The sequence below is a fragment of the Dictyostelium purpureum genome (genome assembly GCF_000190715.1).
Source record: "Dictyostelium purpureum unplaced genomic scaffold DICPUscaffold_380, whole genome shotgun sequence".
Classification (NCBI taxonomy): Eukaryota; Evosea; class Eumycetozoa; order Dictyosteliales; family Dictyosteliaceae; genus Dictyostelium; species Dictyostelium purpureum.
The window spans coordinates 1-19,207 of record NW_003519716.1 but is presented as its reverse complement, the minus strand read 5'-3'; the positions used below and the strand labels follow the sequence as shown (position 1 = coordinate 19,207).

General features: G+C 24.8%; 8 protein-coding genes across 8 annotated transcripts; 4 read left to right on the top strand and 4 right to left on the bottom strand.

Annotated features, from left to right (window-relative positions):
* Positions 1 to 550: 550 nt before the first annotated feature.
* On the bottom strand, positions 551 to 889 carry DICPUDRAFT_83515 (uncharacterized protein; the record flags this gene model as incomplete). The annotated part of the gene is made up of 1 exon (XM_003292857.1): positions 551 to 889. One exon carries the CDS (start codon positions 887 to 889, stop codon positions 551 to 553), a length of 339 nt encoding a protein of 112 aa, XP_003292905.1.
* A 365-nt stretch (positions 890 to 1,254) lies between these two features.
* On the top strand, positions 1,255 to 2,499 carry DICPUDRAFT_41313 (uncharacterized protein; the record flags this gene model as incomplete). The annotated part of the gene is made up of 1 exon (XM_003292865.1): positions 1,255 to 2,499. A coding segment is annotated over one exon (1,245 nt), but the record flags the coding sequence as incomplete, so codon positions are not given.
* Positions 2,500 to 5,707: 3,208 nt separating this feature from the next.
* DICPUDRAFT_95711 (uncharacterized protein) lies at positions 5,708 to 6,635 on the top strand. Its single transcript, XM_003292864.1, has 3 exons — positions 5,708 to 5,777; positions 5,851 to 6,400; positions 6,477 to 6,635. Exons 2-3 carry the CDS (start codon positions 5,915 to 5,917, stop codon positions 6,597 to 6,599), a joined length of 609 nt encoding a protein of 202 aa, XP_003292912.1. The 5' UTR covers positions 5,708 to 5,777; positions 5,851 to 5,914; the 3' UTR covers positions 6,600 to 6,635.
* A 116-nt stretch (positions 6,636 to 6,751) lies between these two features.
* Positions 6,752 to 7,625, bottom strand: DICPUDRAFT_41299 (uncharacterized protein; the record flags this gene model as incomplete). Its single annotated transcript, XM_003292856.1, has 3 exons — positions 6,752 to 7,018; positions 7,158 to 7,359; positions 7,492 to 7,625. The coding sequence occupies 3 exons, from the start codon at positions 7,623 to 7,625 to the stop codon at positions 6,752 to 6,754; spliced, it is 603 nt and encodes a 200-aa protein (XP_003292904.1).
* A 376-nt stretch (positions 7,626 to 8,001) lies between these two features.
* DICPUDRAFT_41316 (uncharacterized protein) lies at positions 8,002 to 10,401 on the bottom strand (the record flags this gene model as incomplete). The annotated part of the gene is made up of 2 exons (XM_003292855.1): positions 8,002 to 8,339; positions 8,607 to 10,401. 2 exons carry the CDS (start codon positions 10,399 to 10,401, stop codon positions 8,002 to 8,004), a joined length of 2,133 nt encoding a protein of 710 aa, XP_003292903.1.
* A 652-nt stretch (positions 10,402 to 11,053) lies between these two features.
* On the top strand, positions 11,054 to 12,496 carry DICPUDRAFT_157687 (uncharacterized protein; the record flags this gene model as incomplete). Its single annotated transcript, XM_003292863.1, has 4 exons — positions 11,054 to 11,305; positions 11,379 to 11,740; positions 11,834 to 12,077; positions 12,158 to 12,496. 4 exons carry the CDS (start codon positions 11,054 to 11,056, stop codon positions 12,494 to 12,496), a joined length of 1,197 nt encoding a protein of 398 aa, XP_003292911.1.
* A 654-nt stretch (positions 12,497 to 13,150) lies between these two features.
* DICPUDRAFT_157686 (uncharacterized protein) lies at positions 13,151 to 14,780 on the top strand (the record flags this gene model as incomplete). Its single annotated transcript, XM_003292862.1, has 3 exons — positions 13,151 to 13,720; positions 13,868 to 14,359; positions 14,445 to 14,780. The coding sequence occupies 3 exons, from the start codon at positions 13,151 to 13,153 to the stop codon at positions 14,778 to 14,780; spliced, it is 1,398 nt and encodes a 465-aa protein (XP_003292910.1).
* A 482-nt stretch (positions 14,781 to 15,262) lies between these two features.
* DICPUDRAFT_99500 (uncharacterized protein) lies at positions 15,263 to 17,213 on the bottom strand (the record flags this gene model as incomplete). Its single annotated transcript, XM_003292854.1, has 3 exons — positions 15,263 to 16,016; positions 16,085 to 16,272; positions 16,362 to 17,213. 3 exons carry the CDS (start codon positions 17,211 to 17,213, stop codon positions 15,314 to 15,316), a joined length of 1,743 nt encoding a protein of 580 aa, XP_003292902.1. The 3' UTR covers positions 15,263 to 15,313.
* Positions 17,214 to 19,207: the final 1,994 nt, after the last annotated feature.

The following is a 19,207-nucleotide window of genomic DNA, read 5'->3' as shown; positions in this document are numbered from 1 at the left end:
ATTAAAATTAAAACAACAATATCAATCCCAATTACTTTTGGTAGTATTTTTCGAATTGTTTCAAAAGTGTTTTTATTAATAAAGATACTTTGGGATGATTCGATTTTTCCATTTTCTTAATCTTATAAATGTTCTTTTAACTTGATCGGATTCAATAAAAAGTCAAACCAGGGAACTGTACACTCTTCACCCATAGCATTGGCTAAGGGTGAAAGTAATGTAGGCATTCTATCGCCTTTCATTAATTCTATTTAAAAGCTAAATTAAATTAAAAATATATGTAAATATATAAATTAGTTTGGTCAAATATGTACATTTTTAAAGTCAATTTCATAGTTTTAGGTTTTTTTTTTTTATTTTTTATAGTAAAATAGTTTATAATTTAAAAGGTGTTTAAAAATCAATAAAAAAAAAGCTAAATCATAACCAATTAATATATTATGTAAATATAAAAATGATCATTTCTCAATTTATCAAAAAAAAGTATTAATAAAAAAAAAATTAAAAAAAAGTAGATATTTTAAACTAAAAAAATTTTAATAAAAACTATTTATTCATCCATTCTGTCATAAAACAGAACAATTATGGAAGCAATTAGAGCAAATAGATTAAGAGTAGAACAGTTAAAAAGAGAGATTAAATTTTCTTTTGAAACTTCTTCTAATTGGATCTCTATTTTTAACTGTTCTACTCTTAATCTATTTGCTCTAATTGCTTCCATAATTGCTCTGTTTCTATTTTTAATAATATCGCCATGTGATTTGTTTAAACCCAAATTAAATTTTAAAACTTCATTTTTTTGAAGACTATTAGCATGGTTTTCAATAATTTGATTCAACTCATTTAAAAAAGAGGAGGAAAAAAAAATCAAAAAATCACTGCCTTTCATTTATTTATTTAATTTAATCATTTTTTTGAAAATTTCGACTTTTTTTTATTTAATTTTTTTTTAATTATCGGCAACCATATGATTGGGAAGATTTTTATTTTGAAATTTTAAATTTTTAAAAAAAGCAATTATTTAAGTTTTTTTTTATTCAGCGAAAAAAAGATTTTGTTATAATTATTACGTAATTTTAAAAAAAAAAATTTAAAAAACCAATTAATATAAAAAACTATAAAAATAAGCATTGGTATACCAATTAAAATTATAAATATAATGGAAGGGTATTTATTAATATAACTATATAAATAAATAAATAATTTATTAATTCTTTATTTTATTTTTTTTATTTTAAAAAAAAAAGAGAAAAAAAAGTATTGATTATCGGTGGTGGATTGGGAGGATTGGTTTTAGCAAACAGATTACAAAAATATGGAGTTTCATTTTGTGTTTACGAAAGAGATGGTAGTGAAACAGCACGTATCCAAGGTTACCTTATAGGTTTAAACAGTGTTGGTATTGGAGCTTTAAGAGAGTCGGTATCGGAAGAGAAATTTAAAAGAATTGAATCACTATTTAAACCAAGTCAATTTGCAGTTGCCGATAGAAATTTAGAAGTGTTATTAAAGATGAATTCTGGAGGTACTATTAATCGTGCTGAATTAAGAAGTATTTTACTTGAGGGTGTGCCAATCCAATTTGGAAAGAGGCTAGAGTCGTACAGGGAAGATGAAACCGGTGTCACTGTTCATTTTGAAGATGGAACAAGCGAAAGAGGTGATATTGTCGTGGGTGCCGATGGTGTAAGATCGTCAGTCCGTAAACAAAAGCTACCAGACTTTACATTTGCCGATGTAAATGTATTTCGTGTCCAAGCATTGATACCCAATGTGACCAAAGAGATCCTGGATACAATATTCCACTATGACAAAAATGCAGTAGTATTAAAGACATTGGGCAGCATTAGGAACACAATTATCTTTGGTAGAACAAAGAATATACAGCACGCCATTAGTTTAGGTCTAGAAGATGTTGAAGATATCGATGATGTAATTGCAAAGAACCAAGATAACACTGAAATACTATTAATCAGTTATGAGTGGAGACCAGCACCCAATGAAACCGAGCCAATCCCCAGCAACCGTGAGGATCTATTAAATCTGATTCGTCGTGATACCCAAACATATCATCCAGTCGTCAAACAACTGCTAAGTGACTTTGCCAAACCTGAACACTTATTAGACTCGAAAGCAGCTCCATTGACCCAAGCATCCCCAATTGAAAACTTTAAAACATCCAGAGTAACCCTCCTTGGTGATAGCATCCATTGTATGACATCACACGCCGGTATGGGTGGAAACACTGCAATGAAAGATGGATCTGAACTTGCCATCGCCCTTAAGAATATCTTTATTGATAAAGCACCACTAGAAGAATCGCTTTCATCCTATCAAAAAGGAATGCTTGATAGAGGCTTCAAAGCTGTCAACATCAGCCGTGCAAATACCGAAAGAATGCATGCCAAAGAAGTAGGTTGGTTTGGCGAAAAAATTAGAAATGGTTTAATGAAATTCTTTTTCCAATTAATTGTTTTGGGTATTGTAAAACTAGATTAACCATATAAGACAATTTCTTACATATTTATGATAATAAAATAATTACCATTATTTCTATTTATAAATTTGAATTGAAATAAATTAAAAAAAAAAAAAAATTAAATTTTTATAAATTTTTTTTTTTTTTAATTTTTTTTTTTAATAATTTTTTTTTTAATTTGTTTGTCATTTTTTTTAATAAATAAATAAATCAATTTTAAATTATATATTTATATATATTTATAATTTAACTTTGCTTTTAAATAGAATTTATGAAAGGCGATAGAATGCCTACAATACTTTCACCCTTAGCCAATGCTATGGGTGAAGAGTATACAGATTCGTGGTTTGACTTTTTATTGGATCCGATCAAGTTAAAAGAACATTTAAAAGATTTAGAAAATGGAAAATCGAACCATCCTAATGTATCTTCAATAATAAAAACACTTTTGAAGCAATTCGAAAAATACAACCAACAACAACAGCAATCCCAATCACAAGATCAATCAAATTCATCAAATGGAATAAATCAACAATCAACTTTAAAGCGATCAAAATTAATTATTGATTTGGTCATTGATGTTTGCACAAATTTAAAATTCTCATTAGATGACTTTGAAAAAAATATACCAATTAAGCATCAAAGAATTATTTTAGAGCAATTAGAAACAAAGGCAGATGTAGATATAGAATACCAAACATTTTTAAATAGATGGATCATAAGAGGTATAATAAAAGGCACACCAATTAAATATCTATTATCAAACTATTCATCCTCATCATCTTCCCCAAACCTAGTATCAACACAACCAACATCCACATCAATACTAGGTGCACCAATGACTCCACCCTCCTCACCACCTCCAACTCCACCATCATTCATCTCATTATCCTCATCCACCACATCATCATCAACAACAAAGAACGAACTAAACAGCAGTGGAGGCGATACCTCAGCATCATTAGAAGAACTATTTCATAAATCAAATTTGTTTTTAAATGACTGGATTTCCGAAAACTATGATAGCGATAAACCGTCAGACTCAGACCAAGTAGTACCCATTGTTCTCTGTGAATTGGGCGAATTTCAATTTTACAAAGAAAACTTTTATGATGCCAGAGTTTTATTTGACAAAGCATACAAAATCATAAATACCCAACATATACTAGATATAATCGAAAAGGCCAATAATCAAATTAAGAAAACGCAACCAATTAAAGGTATAGTGGGTAATAAACTTCAGCAACTATCTGATTACAAAGAGAAAATTCATTCACTCATTATAGCATGCAAAACTATTGATTTATATGATGAAGACTCAATGGATATCAGTAGCAAAGACAAATCAACAATATTAGATGGTGGTGAAAATAATACAAACTATAAAGTAGAAAAGGCGATCTCAAAAAATAATTTAGAAGAGTTGGTATCACTTTTAAATCAAGATATTTTTAGTAAATCACAGCACCAGCAATCAATCTCTATGCCCTTCAGATACAATTTAGAAACAAATATATTACCACCAAAGATCAAAACTAAACAAGATAAACTATTATTTTTAAATATTTACTATGGCAATTTAATAAAATCAATAATTTTAGACTGTAAGTTCATACATTAATATAACCCTAAATAACGAATTATTTCTAATACTTTTCCCATTTAATATTTATATAGCCAATTTTTATTACTATCAATATGATTTATATAGATTCAAAAACATTGAAAAAGAGGAAGTTGAAATCTTTTTTAAATTAATCAAAATGGCAACAGATAAATTAAATCAAAATGATAATGAAAAGATAAAATTTTTATTGTTCAGGATTTACAATATAATACAATGTGATCAATTAATAAACCAAAATCAAAACCAATTTATCCAACTATTAAAAACAAATAACCAATCATTATTTAATCAATTCAGTAACAATAATAACAATAAAAATTGCGAAATTAAATTTGATAATATAAACAATAATAATTTAATATTAAATAATTTTATTAAAGAGAATGAACCAAGCAAAATCAAAGTACTATTGGAGCCTATAAAGAATCAATTTAATCTAGATGAACAACAACTAAATGCTATTTACTATCAAAAAGCATTAGATTTATTTGAAAGTGGTGATATCGAAAATTCAAAAATTATATTAAAGGAATATACTACAACTACCTCAACAAACTCAACCGAGTTCCAGCTATATTTATATGATTTACTATTGAAGAATTATAAAAAAGAAGAGCAAACAGCAACTAGCGGTGCTACAGAAAAGAAACAAACTAAATCCAGAACTATCATTGTCGATTCATTCAAATCGCTATTAACAAAATATGGAATACCTTCAGAATTTATAATGGAGAGAATCTTTTCAACACTTTTAAACAACTCCAAGTGGGAAACTGTTAAATCTTTATCAGCATTATTAAAACACCACGAATCTTTAAGCGAGCTCGTAAATATAGCAAGTAGTATAGCATCAATAGGTAAGATAATTGAAATTGAAAATAAAGAAAAGAAAATTCAGCAACAACAAGAACGAGAAGAAAAAGCAAAAGCTGAAGCAATTGTTAATGATGAAGAAAAAAATGATAGCGATACAAATAACAGTACCGATGTTAAAATGACCGATAGTCCAAAATCAAACTCTGATAAACCATCACCAAACAACGACTCCACTATAAATAATAACATAAATCAAAATGGTAATAATGATTATAATAGCAACAATAATAATGCCAATAATATCAACAATGATGATGGTGGTGAAAATAATAATGATAATAATAACAAAAACAATAATTATAATAACTATAGCGACAATGATAGTGATATGGATATAGATGATGACGATTTAACCCCAACCTATACAAATGCAACAACCACACAATCAACCAATACTCTAAATAAGAATGCAAAAAGCAAATCAAAAGATACTATAAATTCAAAATCTGAGGAAGCAGTCATTTCATTCATCAACTCAATTATTCCAAAATACGAACAAAAAAGTATTCATTGGACATTCATCGAGAGCAATCATTTCTACAGCAAAAACTCAAACCAAACCTCAGGTCTTTTAAATCTTTTAGAAAAAAAATCACTGTACAATAGAATTATTCTTATATTTGTTGGCCTGATTCATTCAATTCAAATCTGTAAAAAAGTAACTACTATTTTAAAACTTTACCATCTTTTTATATACTAATCATAATTTTTATTTATATAGACCCAAAATGATATAAACTTAGCACTATACAACGAATACTCCCAAATTATTGCAAACACTATCACTTTTCCAAAGTAACTATTACTATAATTATTTTCAAAATACACTCAAAATCCCTCACATATTAATATAACTCCTTTATTATAGTAAACACTTTTCAGTGGAAATAGAACCAATTTTATTAAATATTTATTTGGATACATTAAATAGAATGAACAAAATATTTGGATTAACTTTAGAAAAGGATCAACTTCGTGAAAGTGGAACAACTTTACCAAAAGATGATACCGAAGTTATTTTTAATAATGGCAAAAACCTAATTTTTATTGGTGATATTTATTTTGAAAAGAAATACTATAGAGAATCATTAAAATATTATTTATTGGGATGTGCTATTGAAAATGCATTTTATTCAGATCCAACCAAAACAGCATTGACAACCTCAAAATATTTTACGCATTTAGCTCGTAGATTATTCGATTGTTTTTACTTTTTAAAATCACCAATGCAGGCCATTGTGGTTTCACAATTTTTTGGCAATTTAAATCAAACCTGTTCAGTCTCATTCAAAATTATTCAAGATGAATTCTATCAATTAGATACAAACTATTTTCAATATATTTGGGAGATGCCATTACTAGAAATTTTAATAAATACTTTTACAAAGCAAAAAGATATAAAAAAAGTTTATATTTTAGTAAGTACTTCCTAATTAAAAATATAATAACAAATAAAAAATAAAAGATACTAATATTTCCTTTTTTTTTATGCAGACACAAATTATTTCAAATCCAAATATAAACGAATTTAATCATCCAGATATAAGAAAAAATTATATTAAAAATACCAAAAATAATTTTTTGAAAGCAATTTCATCAAACTATTTATTATCATAATAAAATAATAAACCTATATTTAAATTTCCACTATTCTAACTATGTTTTATCTTTTCTTTTATATTAATATATTACACTAGTTTTTTTTTTTTTTTGATTTATATAATTTTTTTTTATTGGTTTTTTTTTCGATATATTATTACTATTTTAATTTAATTGTTTAATTCTGATTTTCTAACTGCTGGTTTAAATGAAAGATCGATTGATTGAAGTTTTTTATAACGAAGAGCCTCATCTCTTTTATTTTGGATTTCGTTTTCTTGTCTTTGTTTATATTGTAAATGTGGTAATAATTCTGAAGTAAAGGTTTTTGGATCTTCAGTTGATCTTGAAAACTTTAAAAATAAAACCTGTTCTGAAAGTGGGTGGAATTGAGCAACTGCTAATTTTCCAATAAGTTGTTCTTTATCATCAAGATTCTAAAATAATTATAAAAAAATTAATATCTTGTTAATTTATGTAACCATTATCTATCATCATTCCACTTTTAAAATGTATCCTCAAAATAAAAAGTTGATTTTTGTATTTTAACAATAATATAAAACAAGTGATATTTACTAAAAGGAATTTTCTATTTTTATATAACTTGCCGGTTGTAAGTAAACCTTTAATTCTACCCCATTCGATTTGAATATTTTTTAATGGTAAACCACCACCTGTAATAGTTGCTGGAATAAATTCTGCATGTCTAACTCTTTTAGCACCAGCTTTACCTTTAACTACACGATCAAAACAAAAAATCTGTTTAATTGGATAAGTTCTATATAAATTAAAAAATAAAGCAATACAAATTAGTAATCTACACCCATATCCATTATTTCTGTGCCATAACCTGTTTCCCAATATAATCTATATTGTTCCTATGTTACTGATATTGCTGTATGAAACATACGTTGGTGCATTTGGATCGATAATTTCTGATGTATTTTTACCACGAATGAAAAATCCTCTTTTAAAAACTGATTGGGTAAAACCTTCCAATGAGGTGGCTTTTGTGATAGATGAAAAGGTTTTAATAAAGTTCATTGTTTAAATTGGGGATATACAATGAATTTTTATTTATTTGATGAAACAAAAAAATGAAAAATAATTTTAAAAAAAAAAAAAAAAAAAAAAGAAAAAAATTCAAAAAAAAAAAAATTTAAAAAAAAAAAAAAAAATTGTTCGTAAAAAAAATAATAGTTTAAAGTTCTTACTTTATTTTTTATTTTATATATTTAAATGATTAAATTAAACAAACAAACAAAAAATAGTCTATTGAAATTAATTGATAATTCATTATAAAATATTGATAATGATTATATTAATTTTTTTTTTGTGGAAAAAAAAATTTTATTTTTTGTTTTGAAAAAGTGTGTGGTTATAGTTTTTGAGATATATATTTATTTTTTATTTGTTTTATTTATTTTTTAGTGGCGAGAGTTTGATATTTTGGTTTTCTTGGTATTTTTCTTTCTCTATTCTTGTTTTTAACATTGTGAGTTTCATAAAAATGTACACCGACTTTTTGTTTATTTGTTGCTTTTCTTTTATCTTTCTTTGGACCTGCTTCAGTGTCTGAATCAACTTCTGGCATTTCGTTATATTCTTTTCTTGTTTTTTTACCTGCTTTAGCAACAGCAACTGTAGATTTAGTTTCTTTGGCTTCAGCTAATTTGCTTAATAATGGTGACATGGTATTTTTAACAGCTAATTTCTTTTGAACTTTTGGTTTAACATCTTCTTCATCATCTGATTTTTCTTTCTTTATGGCTGCAATAGATTTCTTTTTGGCAGCAGATTCTTTTTTAACTTGAGTGGTGGTGGTAGTAGTGGTGGTGGTAGTTTGTTTTTTATTATTTTCTTGAACTGGTTCTTTTTTAACAGCTGGTACCTTTTTATTTAAAACTGGTTTAGCTGGTGATGCAACTTTTTTGTTTTTATTATTTTTATTTGATTTTGGTTTAATATCTTCTTCTTCTTCTTCTTCATATACTAAATCATTATCTGCTAAATCTTCATCTTCACCATAAAGAATATCTTCATCTTCTAACTCTTCTTCATCTTCTTCACCTTCCTCTTCATCATCTTCATCTTCATCATCTTCGTCTTTTTCATCTTCTTCTTTTTGATATAATTCATCCCAATCTGGTTCTTCATCAAATGGATCAACATACTCTTCTCCATGAGCATCTTCATGATTAAATTCTGATTTAACTTGAATGTTTTTGAATTTTTGACTAACAACTAAATCACCATACAATTTATTTCTTTCTTTTAATACTTTATCAGTTTCAGAGTCATTTGATTCGGCATTATTTTCAGCAGTTGATTCACCTTCTTTTTTAACAGCTGGAGTTGTATTGGCATCTTGAGTTTCTTCTGTGGCAACTGGTGTTTCAATCTCTGCTTCTGGATTTAATAATGGTGGAAGGGTGAAATATGGGATTTTACCTTTTTGGTAATCATAAAGGATTAATTTTGCAACTGCATTCATATTTGGTTGTCTTTTCTTTAAGAGTTTACCAGTTCTTTCGGCTAATTGGGTAAGGAAATCTTCATGATCTTTCCATTCGGCGATATGATAGGTTTTGGCAATATAATCTTTTTTAATTCTATTTAAGACCTCTGGAATATATTCGGTAGCATCTTCGAGATTTTCAACTCTAACAACACCTTTTAATACTAATTCGGCTTCGGTATCTCCGGTAGCTGGTACAACACCTGGACAATCGATTAAATAAATACGTTTCATTAAAGTAATGTATTGCCAAACTTTAGTTTCACCTGGAATTGGAGCAGCTTTACAAACGACTTTACTTTTAAGGGTATTGATAATTGAAGATTTACCTACATTTGGATAACCAATGAAACCAACGGCAATTTGTTTTTTATCACTATGGAGTTTGCTAAATTGACGGAGTAATTGAATAAGTGAACCTTTACCAAATGGATTAGTGATACTAGCATGAAAAGCTAAGGTTGGATATTCTTTTGATAATACTTTGACCCAACGAGCAGTGGCCCAAGTTGGAACAAGATCGCATTTGTTGAGTACAAAAATTAAATGTTTGTGTCTATTGTTCTTTTTTAATTGTTGTTCTAAATGACGTGAACGGGTGCCCATTGGATCACGAGCATCTAATACTTGAACTAAAACATCTGATGAATCGATAACTTTATAAAGTTCACCCCAAATTCTCTTTGATGTACCTTTATCGAAAATATCTTTTCTACGTGATTCGGCTAATTCATCTTCGTTCTTGATATTTTTATCTTTAGTTTCATCATAAGTACCCGATGTTTCGCTAGCTTTGGTAACAAGATTTTCATAATCTGAAATTGAATTTAAATTTGGACGTTTACGTTGTTTCTTTGGACCAAAAGTATCTTGGAATGATTCGGTTGTTAATAAATTCATTTGTGATTTCTTTGTTGAATCTTTTAAAAGACCTAATGGTAATTTATTGGCATGTAAAAGTACTTTGAATGGGTTGCTAACTTCTTTTTCCATTGCTTCTCTGAATGCTTCTAATTGATCTTGACTAACGGAACGAGTATTACCGAAATAAGCTTGATTTGGTGCAATTCTAGTATCGTGTGATGTATCGCTTGATGCATAAACTGATTTAACTAATTTACCATCCTTATTATATTTATTTGGTTTTTCATTATACATTTGTAATCTTCTAATGGTTGCTCTACTTCTTTTGCTGGTATCCCCTTTAGCAATAATACGATCAGGATTATTCTGATGATTAGCTTTGGATACTCTATTTGTAAAATTATTTGATCTACTTTGTTTTTGATTTGGTTTAACCATTTTTAAATTTTATTAATATATATAAAAATATTTATATATATATAAGAAAAAAAAAAATTTATCAAATTATTAAAAAAGAAATAAAAAAATGATAATTTATCAAAAAAAAATTATAAAAAAAAAAAAAAAAAAAAAAAAACCGACAAAAATTAAATTTTTTTTAGAAATACGAAAAAAACGAAAAAAAAAAATTCAAAAATAAATAAATAAATATTTAAAAAAATAATATTTAAAAAAAAATAAATAAATAAATAAATAAATAAAAAAAAAAATGATCAGAAAAAAAAAAAAAAATGATAAAAATTTATTTTATTTTAATTATCATTTATAAGGATCCATTTTGATATATATATATCTTTTTCAAAATTTGTATCTAATAATATTTCTATTTTAGAAAAAATTTAAAATTTAAAATAAAATTAAATTTTTTAAAAATAAAAAAAATAAAATTAAATAAAAATAAATTTTTTCTTATTTTATTTTATTTTCATACTAAAGCATAAAAATATACAAATAAAATAAAAATAACTTATTACTATATAAATATAATAAACTCCCCACATCCAAAATTTTTTTAAAAAAAAAAAAAAAAACAAAAAAATTTTTTTTAATAAAAACCATTTTTTTTTATATTTAAACATACAACAACAATATGATTTTTAGAAGTGTAAAAACAATAAAAAAATGTTTGCCACAAGCAAATAGTTTATTCAGACCTTTTACAACTACAGCCACCGCAACAACAACATCAAGTACTAATATTGCAGGTACTACCATAATCACCCCAAAAATTACAGATACAATTTCAGGAGTCGATAACCCAATTATAGAAAAAAAAGTAACTACACCTCCACAACCAATTAAACCAGTTGTTTTAAATGGCAAGCTTTTATCATCACACATTGTATGTATACTGACAATATTCATTTGTCCATCTGCAGAAATAATTATGGTTACTAATAAATAATTTTAAATAGAAAGAATCAATTAAAAAAGATACAGCAGATTTTATAAAAAATTCAGGTATTACACCACATTTAGTTGTAATTTATGTTGGCGATAATAAACAAATTGAATCATATATAAAAGCAAAGAAAACTGGTTGCGAAGAAGTCGGATTTAGATTCACTCTTGATAGATTCTCAAGCGATATAACCGAAGCACAACTTATTAAAAAGATTAAGTATCATTCTGAAGATCCATCAGTTCACGGTATTATCGTTCAATTACCATTACCAGAGAATATCAATCGTGATAACATTATTCAAGCCATTGATCCAAAAAAGGATGTTGATGGTTTAACTTCAATTAATATGGGTCAAATTATGGTTTCAAAAAAGTAATATAACCAATTTTACTACTTGATAATTAAATAATTAATTAATTAATAATAATAATAATAACAATCACTTACTAATTACTTTTTATTTAGACCATTGTTTATACCATGCACCCCTTTAGGTATTTTAGAAATATTCAAAGCATATAATATTAAATTAGAGGGCAAGAACGTTGCAGTTTTAGGTAGAAGTAATTTAGTTGGTAGAACTATCGCAACCTTATTGTCACAAAAAGATATGAGCAACCCATCCATTATGGGTGGTGCCAATGTCACAACATTCCATAAATATTCTAAAAGCTATCATCATTTATTAAAAAATGCTGATGTTATTATTGTAAGTAGTAGAAACAATATAACATCCTTTTAAATTTCTATAGTATTAATATTTTCTTTCATATATCATAACAATTATAGTCAGCAACAGGAGTTCCAGGTTTAGTTAAGAAAGAGGATTTAAAGAAAGGAGTTATTTTAATTGATGTCGGTATTAATTATAAAGAGGATAGCAGTAAAAAATCAGGATATAGAATGGTTGGTGATGTTGACCCAGAATCATATGAAAAGTCAATAGCCTATACCCCAGTTCCAGGAGGTGTTGGTCCACTTACAGTTGCATGCTTATTAAGAAACGTATTAAAATCCTCCATTCTTCATTATAGAATTCAATGCTCAAGATTAAGAGCTGGTGTTGAAAACAATATTGTCGATAAAAAAGAAAAAGATTTAAAATCAGATAATAAAAATAATCAATAATATAAACAATAAAAACAATAAAAATAATAATAATAATAATTAAATGTAAATAAAGAAAATTAAAATAATCTTTTTTTGAATATATTAAAAATAAATAAATCGTTTAATTTTATTTTTAATTTAAATTTAATTTTTTAATTTTTAAAAAAATTTTTTTTCCATCGCATTTTTCCTCTGCCCCCATTATGAAACACCAATTATGTGTGTCACCACTAAACTATTATCTGTAAAAACAAAAAAACAAAAAAAATAATTAATATTTATTGTATATTAATTATTATTAATTATTTAATTAAAATTTAAATGCATTGTTAATAAATAAATAAAAAGATTTCATATTCATATATTGCAAACAAAGGTAAATAATTAGTTATTTTTTTTTTTAATTTTTAAATTTTTTTTTTTTTTTTTTTGATTTTATAAAATTTTTTATTTTTTTTTATTTTTTAATTAGTTTTTTAAAAAATTGTATTTTTTGTTTTCGTAAAAGTATTATTTTATTTTTTATAAAATTAAAAAATTTTTTAATAAATACAAATAAAATAAATACTTTTTTTTTTTAAAATTTTTTTTTTAAAATTTTTTTTGTAAAATACAACTAAATTAATTTATTTAAAAAAAAAAGAAAAAGGAAAAGAATATATATAGTTAATAATGTCACGTTTAATTAGATATAATAATTGTAATAAAAATGGATTATTAAATATATATAAAACTGGTGTATTATCAACATCAACAACAACAAAATCACAATTATTTATAAATAGTAATAACAATAATAGTAATAGTAATATAATAGAGGTTCATAAATCAAGATATTGCACTTTATCAACATCAACTAAACCAGCATCAGAGGACAAACCAAATTTAATTGGAACCATTTCAAATATTTTTGATAAAGTTAAAAAGAAATCATTTATAATTGATAATTATTTTGATCAACAACCAATACATACATATAATCATATCGAAACACCATTATCAATTAAATTAAATAATAATGTTGTTGAACCATTAAAAATTTTAGATCCATTAAATATATTAGGTAAAAAGAAATCAAATGAGTTATTTAAAATAGTCGAAAGTGATCTTTCTCAAGTTACAAGAAACATTTTAGATACACTTTCAGTTGGTGCAGGTGCCTCAAGTGACTATGCCCCATATTTATCAAAAAAAACAAGTCCAGTTTTAGTTTCAATGTCAAAATATTACTTTGAATTAAAAGTAATTAAAATTTTTATATATTAACAACAATAATAACAACAATAATTAGAAAAGATAATAATAATAATAGTAACAAGAGTAATAAAAATAATAATAATGACACTAATTAAAATAATTTAATATATATAATTATATAATTATTAATAGGGTAAAAGAATTAGACCAACTATAGTTTTATTATTATCAAAAGCATTATCAGCAAATGTACAAAAAACACAAATTAAATTAGCAGAGGTTGTTGAAATGATTCATACAGCAAGTTTAGTTCACGATGATGTTATTGATGAGGCCTCAACCAGAAGAGATGTTCTTTCAATTAATCAATCTTACTCCAATAAATTAGCAATTCTTTGTGGTGACTTTTTATTAGCTAGAGCTTCTCTTATTTTATCAACTATCAGAAATTCTGATGTTACAGAATGCATGTCATTGGCTCTTGCTGAATTGGTTGAAGGTGAATTTATGCAAGCAAAATCAAGTGGTGTTTCTTCATTCGATCACTACCTTAAAAAAACTTATCTTAAAACTGGTTCTTTAATAACAAACAGTTGTAGATCTGCCGCTATCCTTTCTGGTGCCGATCAAAACATTGTAAATATTTCAACTGAATTTGGTAAAAATTTAGGTTTAGCTTTTCAAGTATGTATCACACATTATTATTTTTTTTTTTTTTTTTATTAAAGTTCACCATATTTATTTTATTTTTTTTAAATAATATCTATAGATTATCGACGATTTATTAGATTATACAGGCTCAGCTGAACAATGTGGTAAAGCTGTTTCAGTCGATTTAAATTTAGGTTTGGCTACAGCACCAGTTTTATTTGCAACTCAAGAGTTTCCACAATTAGAAGATTTAATTAAAAGAAAATTCTCTAAAGAAGGAGATGTTGAAGAAGCTAAAAGATTAGTTGCCCAAAGTCAAGGAATTGAAAAAACTAGAAATTTAGCTATTGAATATGTTAATTTAGCCATCGAATCTTTACTTAAATTGCCACAATCTGATTCAAGAGATTTATTAATTGCTTTATCACATACAGTTGTTACAAGAACTAAATAATCATTACTATTACTAATAATAATAATAATAATAATATAAAAAATAATTTTAAAAAAAAAAAAATCCGCAACCAATCATTAGTTTAAAGTATATTTATATATAAAAATTCTTCATATATTTTAATAATACAGTATAACTACATCTGCACCAACAAAATCATAAAAAACATTAAAAAAACATATAAAAAAAAACAAAAAAAGAAATCCACCTGCGTCTAAATAACTATAATAATATTAATAACAATATTAGTATATATTTATAGTTAAACATAAATAAAGAAAGAATCTTTTTATATTTTTAATTTTACTATTTTTCAATCCAAAATAAATCACACTAAAGTTATATATCTCTTTAATTTATTTTTATTATATAATACATAGTTTTTTTTTGCAAATTATAAAATTAAATAATTGTGTATTTATTTGTATGAATAGTTTTAAAAAATACTAAAGATTATTTATGGGGTTATTAATGTTATTATTATTTATTATTACTGTATAGCTTTAAAAATTTGATATTTGGTATTATTTTTATTATATTTTTTCTTCGTTTTCATTGGTTTCTTCTTGGGTCTCTTCTTGAGTCTCTTCTTGAGTCTCATCAATTTCTTTAATTTTATTTTCAATTGGTGGTGGTGAGGAGCCAGGTGTTCTAATTTTATTAATTAATTTATTCCAATATTGACCAACGATTTGATTGATTTTGGTGGTAAGAGTTGTTAAATGACCAGTCATTGTATTTTTAATTTTGGTTTCGACTACTTCTTTAATGGATTCAGAGAATTTTGAAATTAAGAAATTATAAAGCCATTTGATTTTACCAGATTCTTCAACTAGTACTTCTAAATTATCGATTTTGAAAACTATGTTTGTAATTACAATCTCTGGGTTATTGGTTTCTTTGTTGGTATCAATATCAAAGGTGAGAGCTGTGAAACCTTTATTTACATTTGCAGAGGCATTACCTTTATCTTTAAGATATGGGAATGATTGTTGGTCATATTGCCAAAGGAAATTCTTTAAATTTGCAGTAAAGCCACTGACTGAAGCAGTAATACAATTGTTATCACCAAACTCTACATCGACACCTTCTGGTGGAATATTTAAACCTGCGAAAACAAGATTTGAAAGTTCATATTTAAAGCTCTTATTAATACCTGTTACAGTTGGAATTTGAACTTTTAATAGTTGATCGGTTATAAATGGAACAATTGTATTCTTAATTTCTTTAATAAAACTAAATTAAAAATTAATATAAACTTTTTTTTTCTTTTCTTTTTCTTTTTTTTTAGAATATATAATTACTCTTTGTTTTGTTTTAAAAAATCTATTAATTGCTCTTTTGATTTAACTTCAGTGATAAATTTATTACCTTTTTCTAAAAATGTTTTAACATCTTCTCTTTGGGTCACTTCACCAACAAATTTATTTGATTTTAATTGTTCCTTTATATTTTCTGCAATTTTTTCACCTCTTTCAATTAAATTTTTAATCTAAATTTAAAATAGAAAAAAGAAAAAAGAAAAAAGAAATTAATAAAACAATTATAAAAACAGTGTATGTTTATATTTATATAACTTACATCAGTTGTATTATCTAATTTATCATCGGATGTTAAAATATTTTCAAAAACTTTTTTACTGTCATTAAAGAGAGAGGATACTTCTGGATTTGATTTAAGTTGATCGAAAATTTGTTCACCTTCATCGACTAAACTTTTAATTTGTGGATCTTTTTCTTTTAATGATTCTACCCATTTTTTACCTTCAGCAATACCTTTTTCTAAAGTGATTCTAGTGGACTCGGCTTCTTTAAGATCGAAAAAGAGTTTTTTCATTTTTTCTAAATAGAGTGAGCTTTGCTCGTTGTCTTGAAACTCTTTAAAGATAGTGCTACCTTGAGTAAACAATGATTCGATGGCTTCTCTCTTGATGTTTGAGGTGGATGGGCTGAATTGGCCATCGACTTTCATACTTTCTAATAAAGCTTTACCCTCTTGAATAATATTTTGTACACGTTCTTCTTTAGTGAAAAGATCGACAAAGTTTTTACACTCTCCAATTAATGCTTGGGCCTCTCTGTTCTCTTTAACTTCATTTAGCATTGATAAACCTTTTTCCATTAGTTCTTTGGCTTCTTGCTTCTTTATTACTGTATCTACGAATGCTTTGCTGTGTTGGAAAAGCTCTTTGCCACTCTCCAATTCTTTAATTTCACTTAATAATACATTTGATTGTTTGATTAATTCTTTACCAGTATTTACAATTTCAGTTTCGTCAAATTCGTCAAAATTAACTTCTTTAATTCTTTCTTTTATATCATTTACAATATCATTATTTTCTGTATTACCATCATTATTTTCTTCAATAAACACAACTTCTTCATCATTTTCAATTATTATTTTTGAATTATTATTATTATTTCTTTCTGACATTTTTATTTTATTTTATTTTATATGGTTATTAATAAATAAAAAATATAATAATTATTTCGGATATTATTTAAATTACTATATAAAAAAAAGGTGGTGTGTTATATTTGCTTTATTAAATAAAATTAAATAATAAAAATTAATTAATTTTTTTTGCTAAGTGGGTTTGTGTTTGTGTTTGTTTTTATGTTTAGGTTTATATTTATATTTATATTTATGTATATTTGTAAAAGAAATAATTGTAATTACTAATATTATTTAGATAATTATTTTATTAACCCCTTTTGTGTTATTGTTTAAATTATAAAAAAAAATTTTAAATTTTTTTTTTTTTTAAAAAAATTTTTTCCAAAATTTTTGGGAAAGGGAAAAAAAAAAAAAAAAAAAAAAAAAAAAAAAAAAAAAAAAAAAAAAAAACCAATTATCAGATTTTTAATTAAAATTTAAATAATTATTAAAATTTTAAATTTCAAAAGATATTATAAAAGTTTCTTTTTTCTTTTATTTCAAAAATAAACATATAATCAAAAATAAAATAAAATTAACAAAAAATCAAAGTCAAAAATAAAAAAATAAAAAATTGGTGATTGGGAAATGTAAATTTTGAATAATAAAATTTTATTATTGTTGGTTTTTTTTTTTGCCTTTAAAATAAAAAATTTAAATTAATATAAAGTTGGAAGAAATATAAAAAAATTTAGAGCATACCTTTATAAACCGAATTGTTTTCCATTTGGATTTTGATTTATGACATCAAAGTTCGATTTTGGTGGTGGTCTGGATATTGGAAGAATAGTCATACCACCTCTTCTTGAGCCGTCTGATGGATCGATAAAAAGGTCCATTTTTTAGTCTATTAAAATTTTAGGTAATAAATATAAACAAAATATAACAAAAAATAGGGAATGAATTATTTATAAATAAGAAAATGAAAAAAATAAAAAAAACATAAAGTATATATAAAAAAAAAAAAAATAAAAAAAAAAAATAAAGTGGAAATATTTATAAATATCTTGAAAATATTATAAATTTTTTTAATTTGCAATATTTTTTTTCGCGAGCCCAAGAAAATTCTCAGTTGAGTGACACATTCACTCCTGAAATTCATTTTTATAAATAGCAAAAAAAATAAAAAAAAAATAAAAAAAATTAAATTTATGTTTTGGTTGGTGAATAAACTCCGCTGGGATTTATTTAATGACTTAAGTTAGTAAAATTACTTTAAAAATAGAAAAAAAAAAAAGGTTTTATTAGCAAAGGAAACATTACAACAAAAAATAAATCAAAACTTTGGTATAAAAAAAATTTGAAACAACTTACTTTTTTACCAAGTTCCTTTTTGAAGTACTGGAGTGGAGAAGCTAGTATTTGTTGGTGGTGGGATGTATTGATATTTCTTTGGTCCATTTGCACCTGATCCTTTAAAGTTATAGTAGTTCATTTTTAAATTGAAATAATTGAATATAGAAAAAAAGTAATTATATGATTAGAAAAAAAAAAATTGTTTGCGATGATCAAAAAAAAAAAAAAAAAAAAAATAAAAAAAAAAAAAAAAAAAAAATTATTTAAAAAAAAGTTTTGTTTGGTGCAATATAAGCAATTTTTATTAAAAATCTTTATCAGAAAGAAACATATGAGATACAAAGAACAGTTAGTTTTTGTCTATATGGTATTCTTGGGAGTTTTTGTTTTTTGGGCACCCAAAAAATAATAATAATATAATCATTTAACTATTTTTTATTATAAAAAAACCCTGAAAAAATCTGGATTTTTTTTTTTTTTTTTTATTTTTAAGAAATTTTTTTATAAAACATATAAATGGTTATGGAAAGAATATTCCGTTCTTTTTATTTATCTTTTATATTTTTTTGGTGTGAATACAATTTTAAAAAAATATTATATTTTCAAACTAAGAAGTAAATCTTGGTTTTAAAAAACAAAGAAATATATTTTTGGAAAACCTGGCAATTATAAAATAGGATTTTTACTTTTCAATT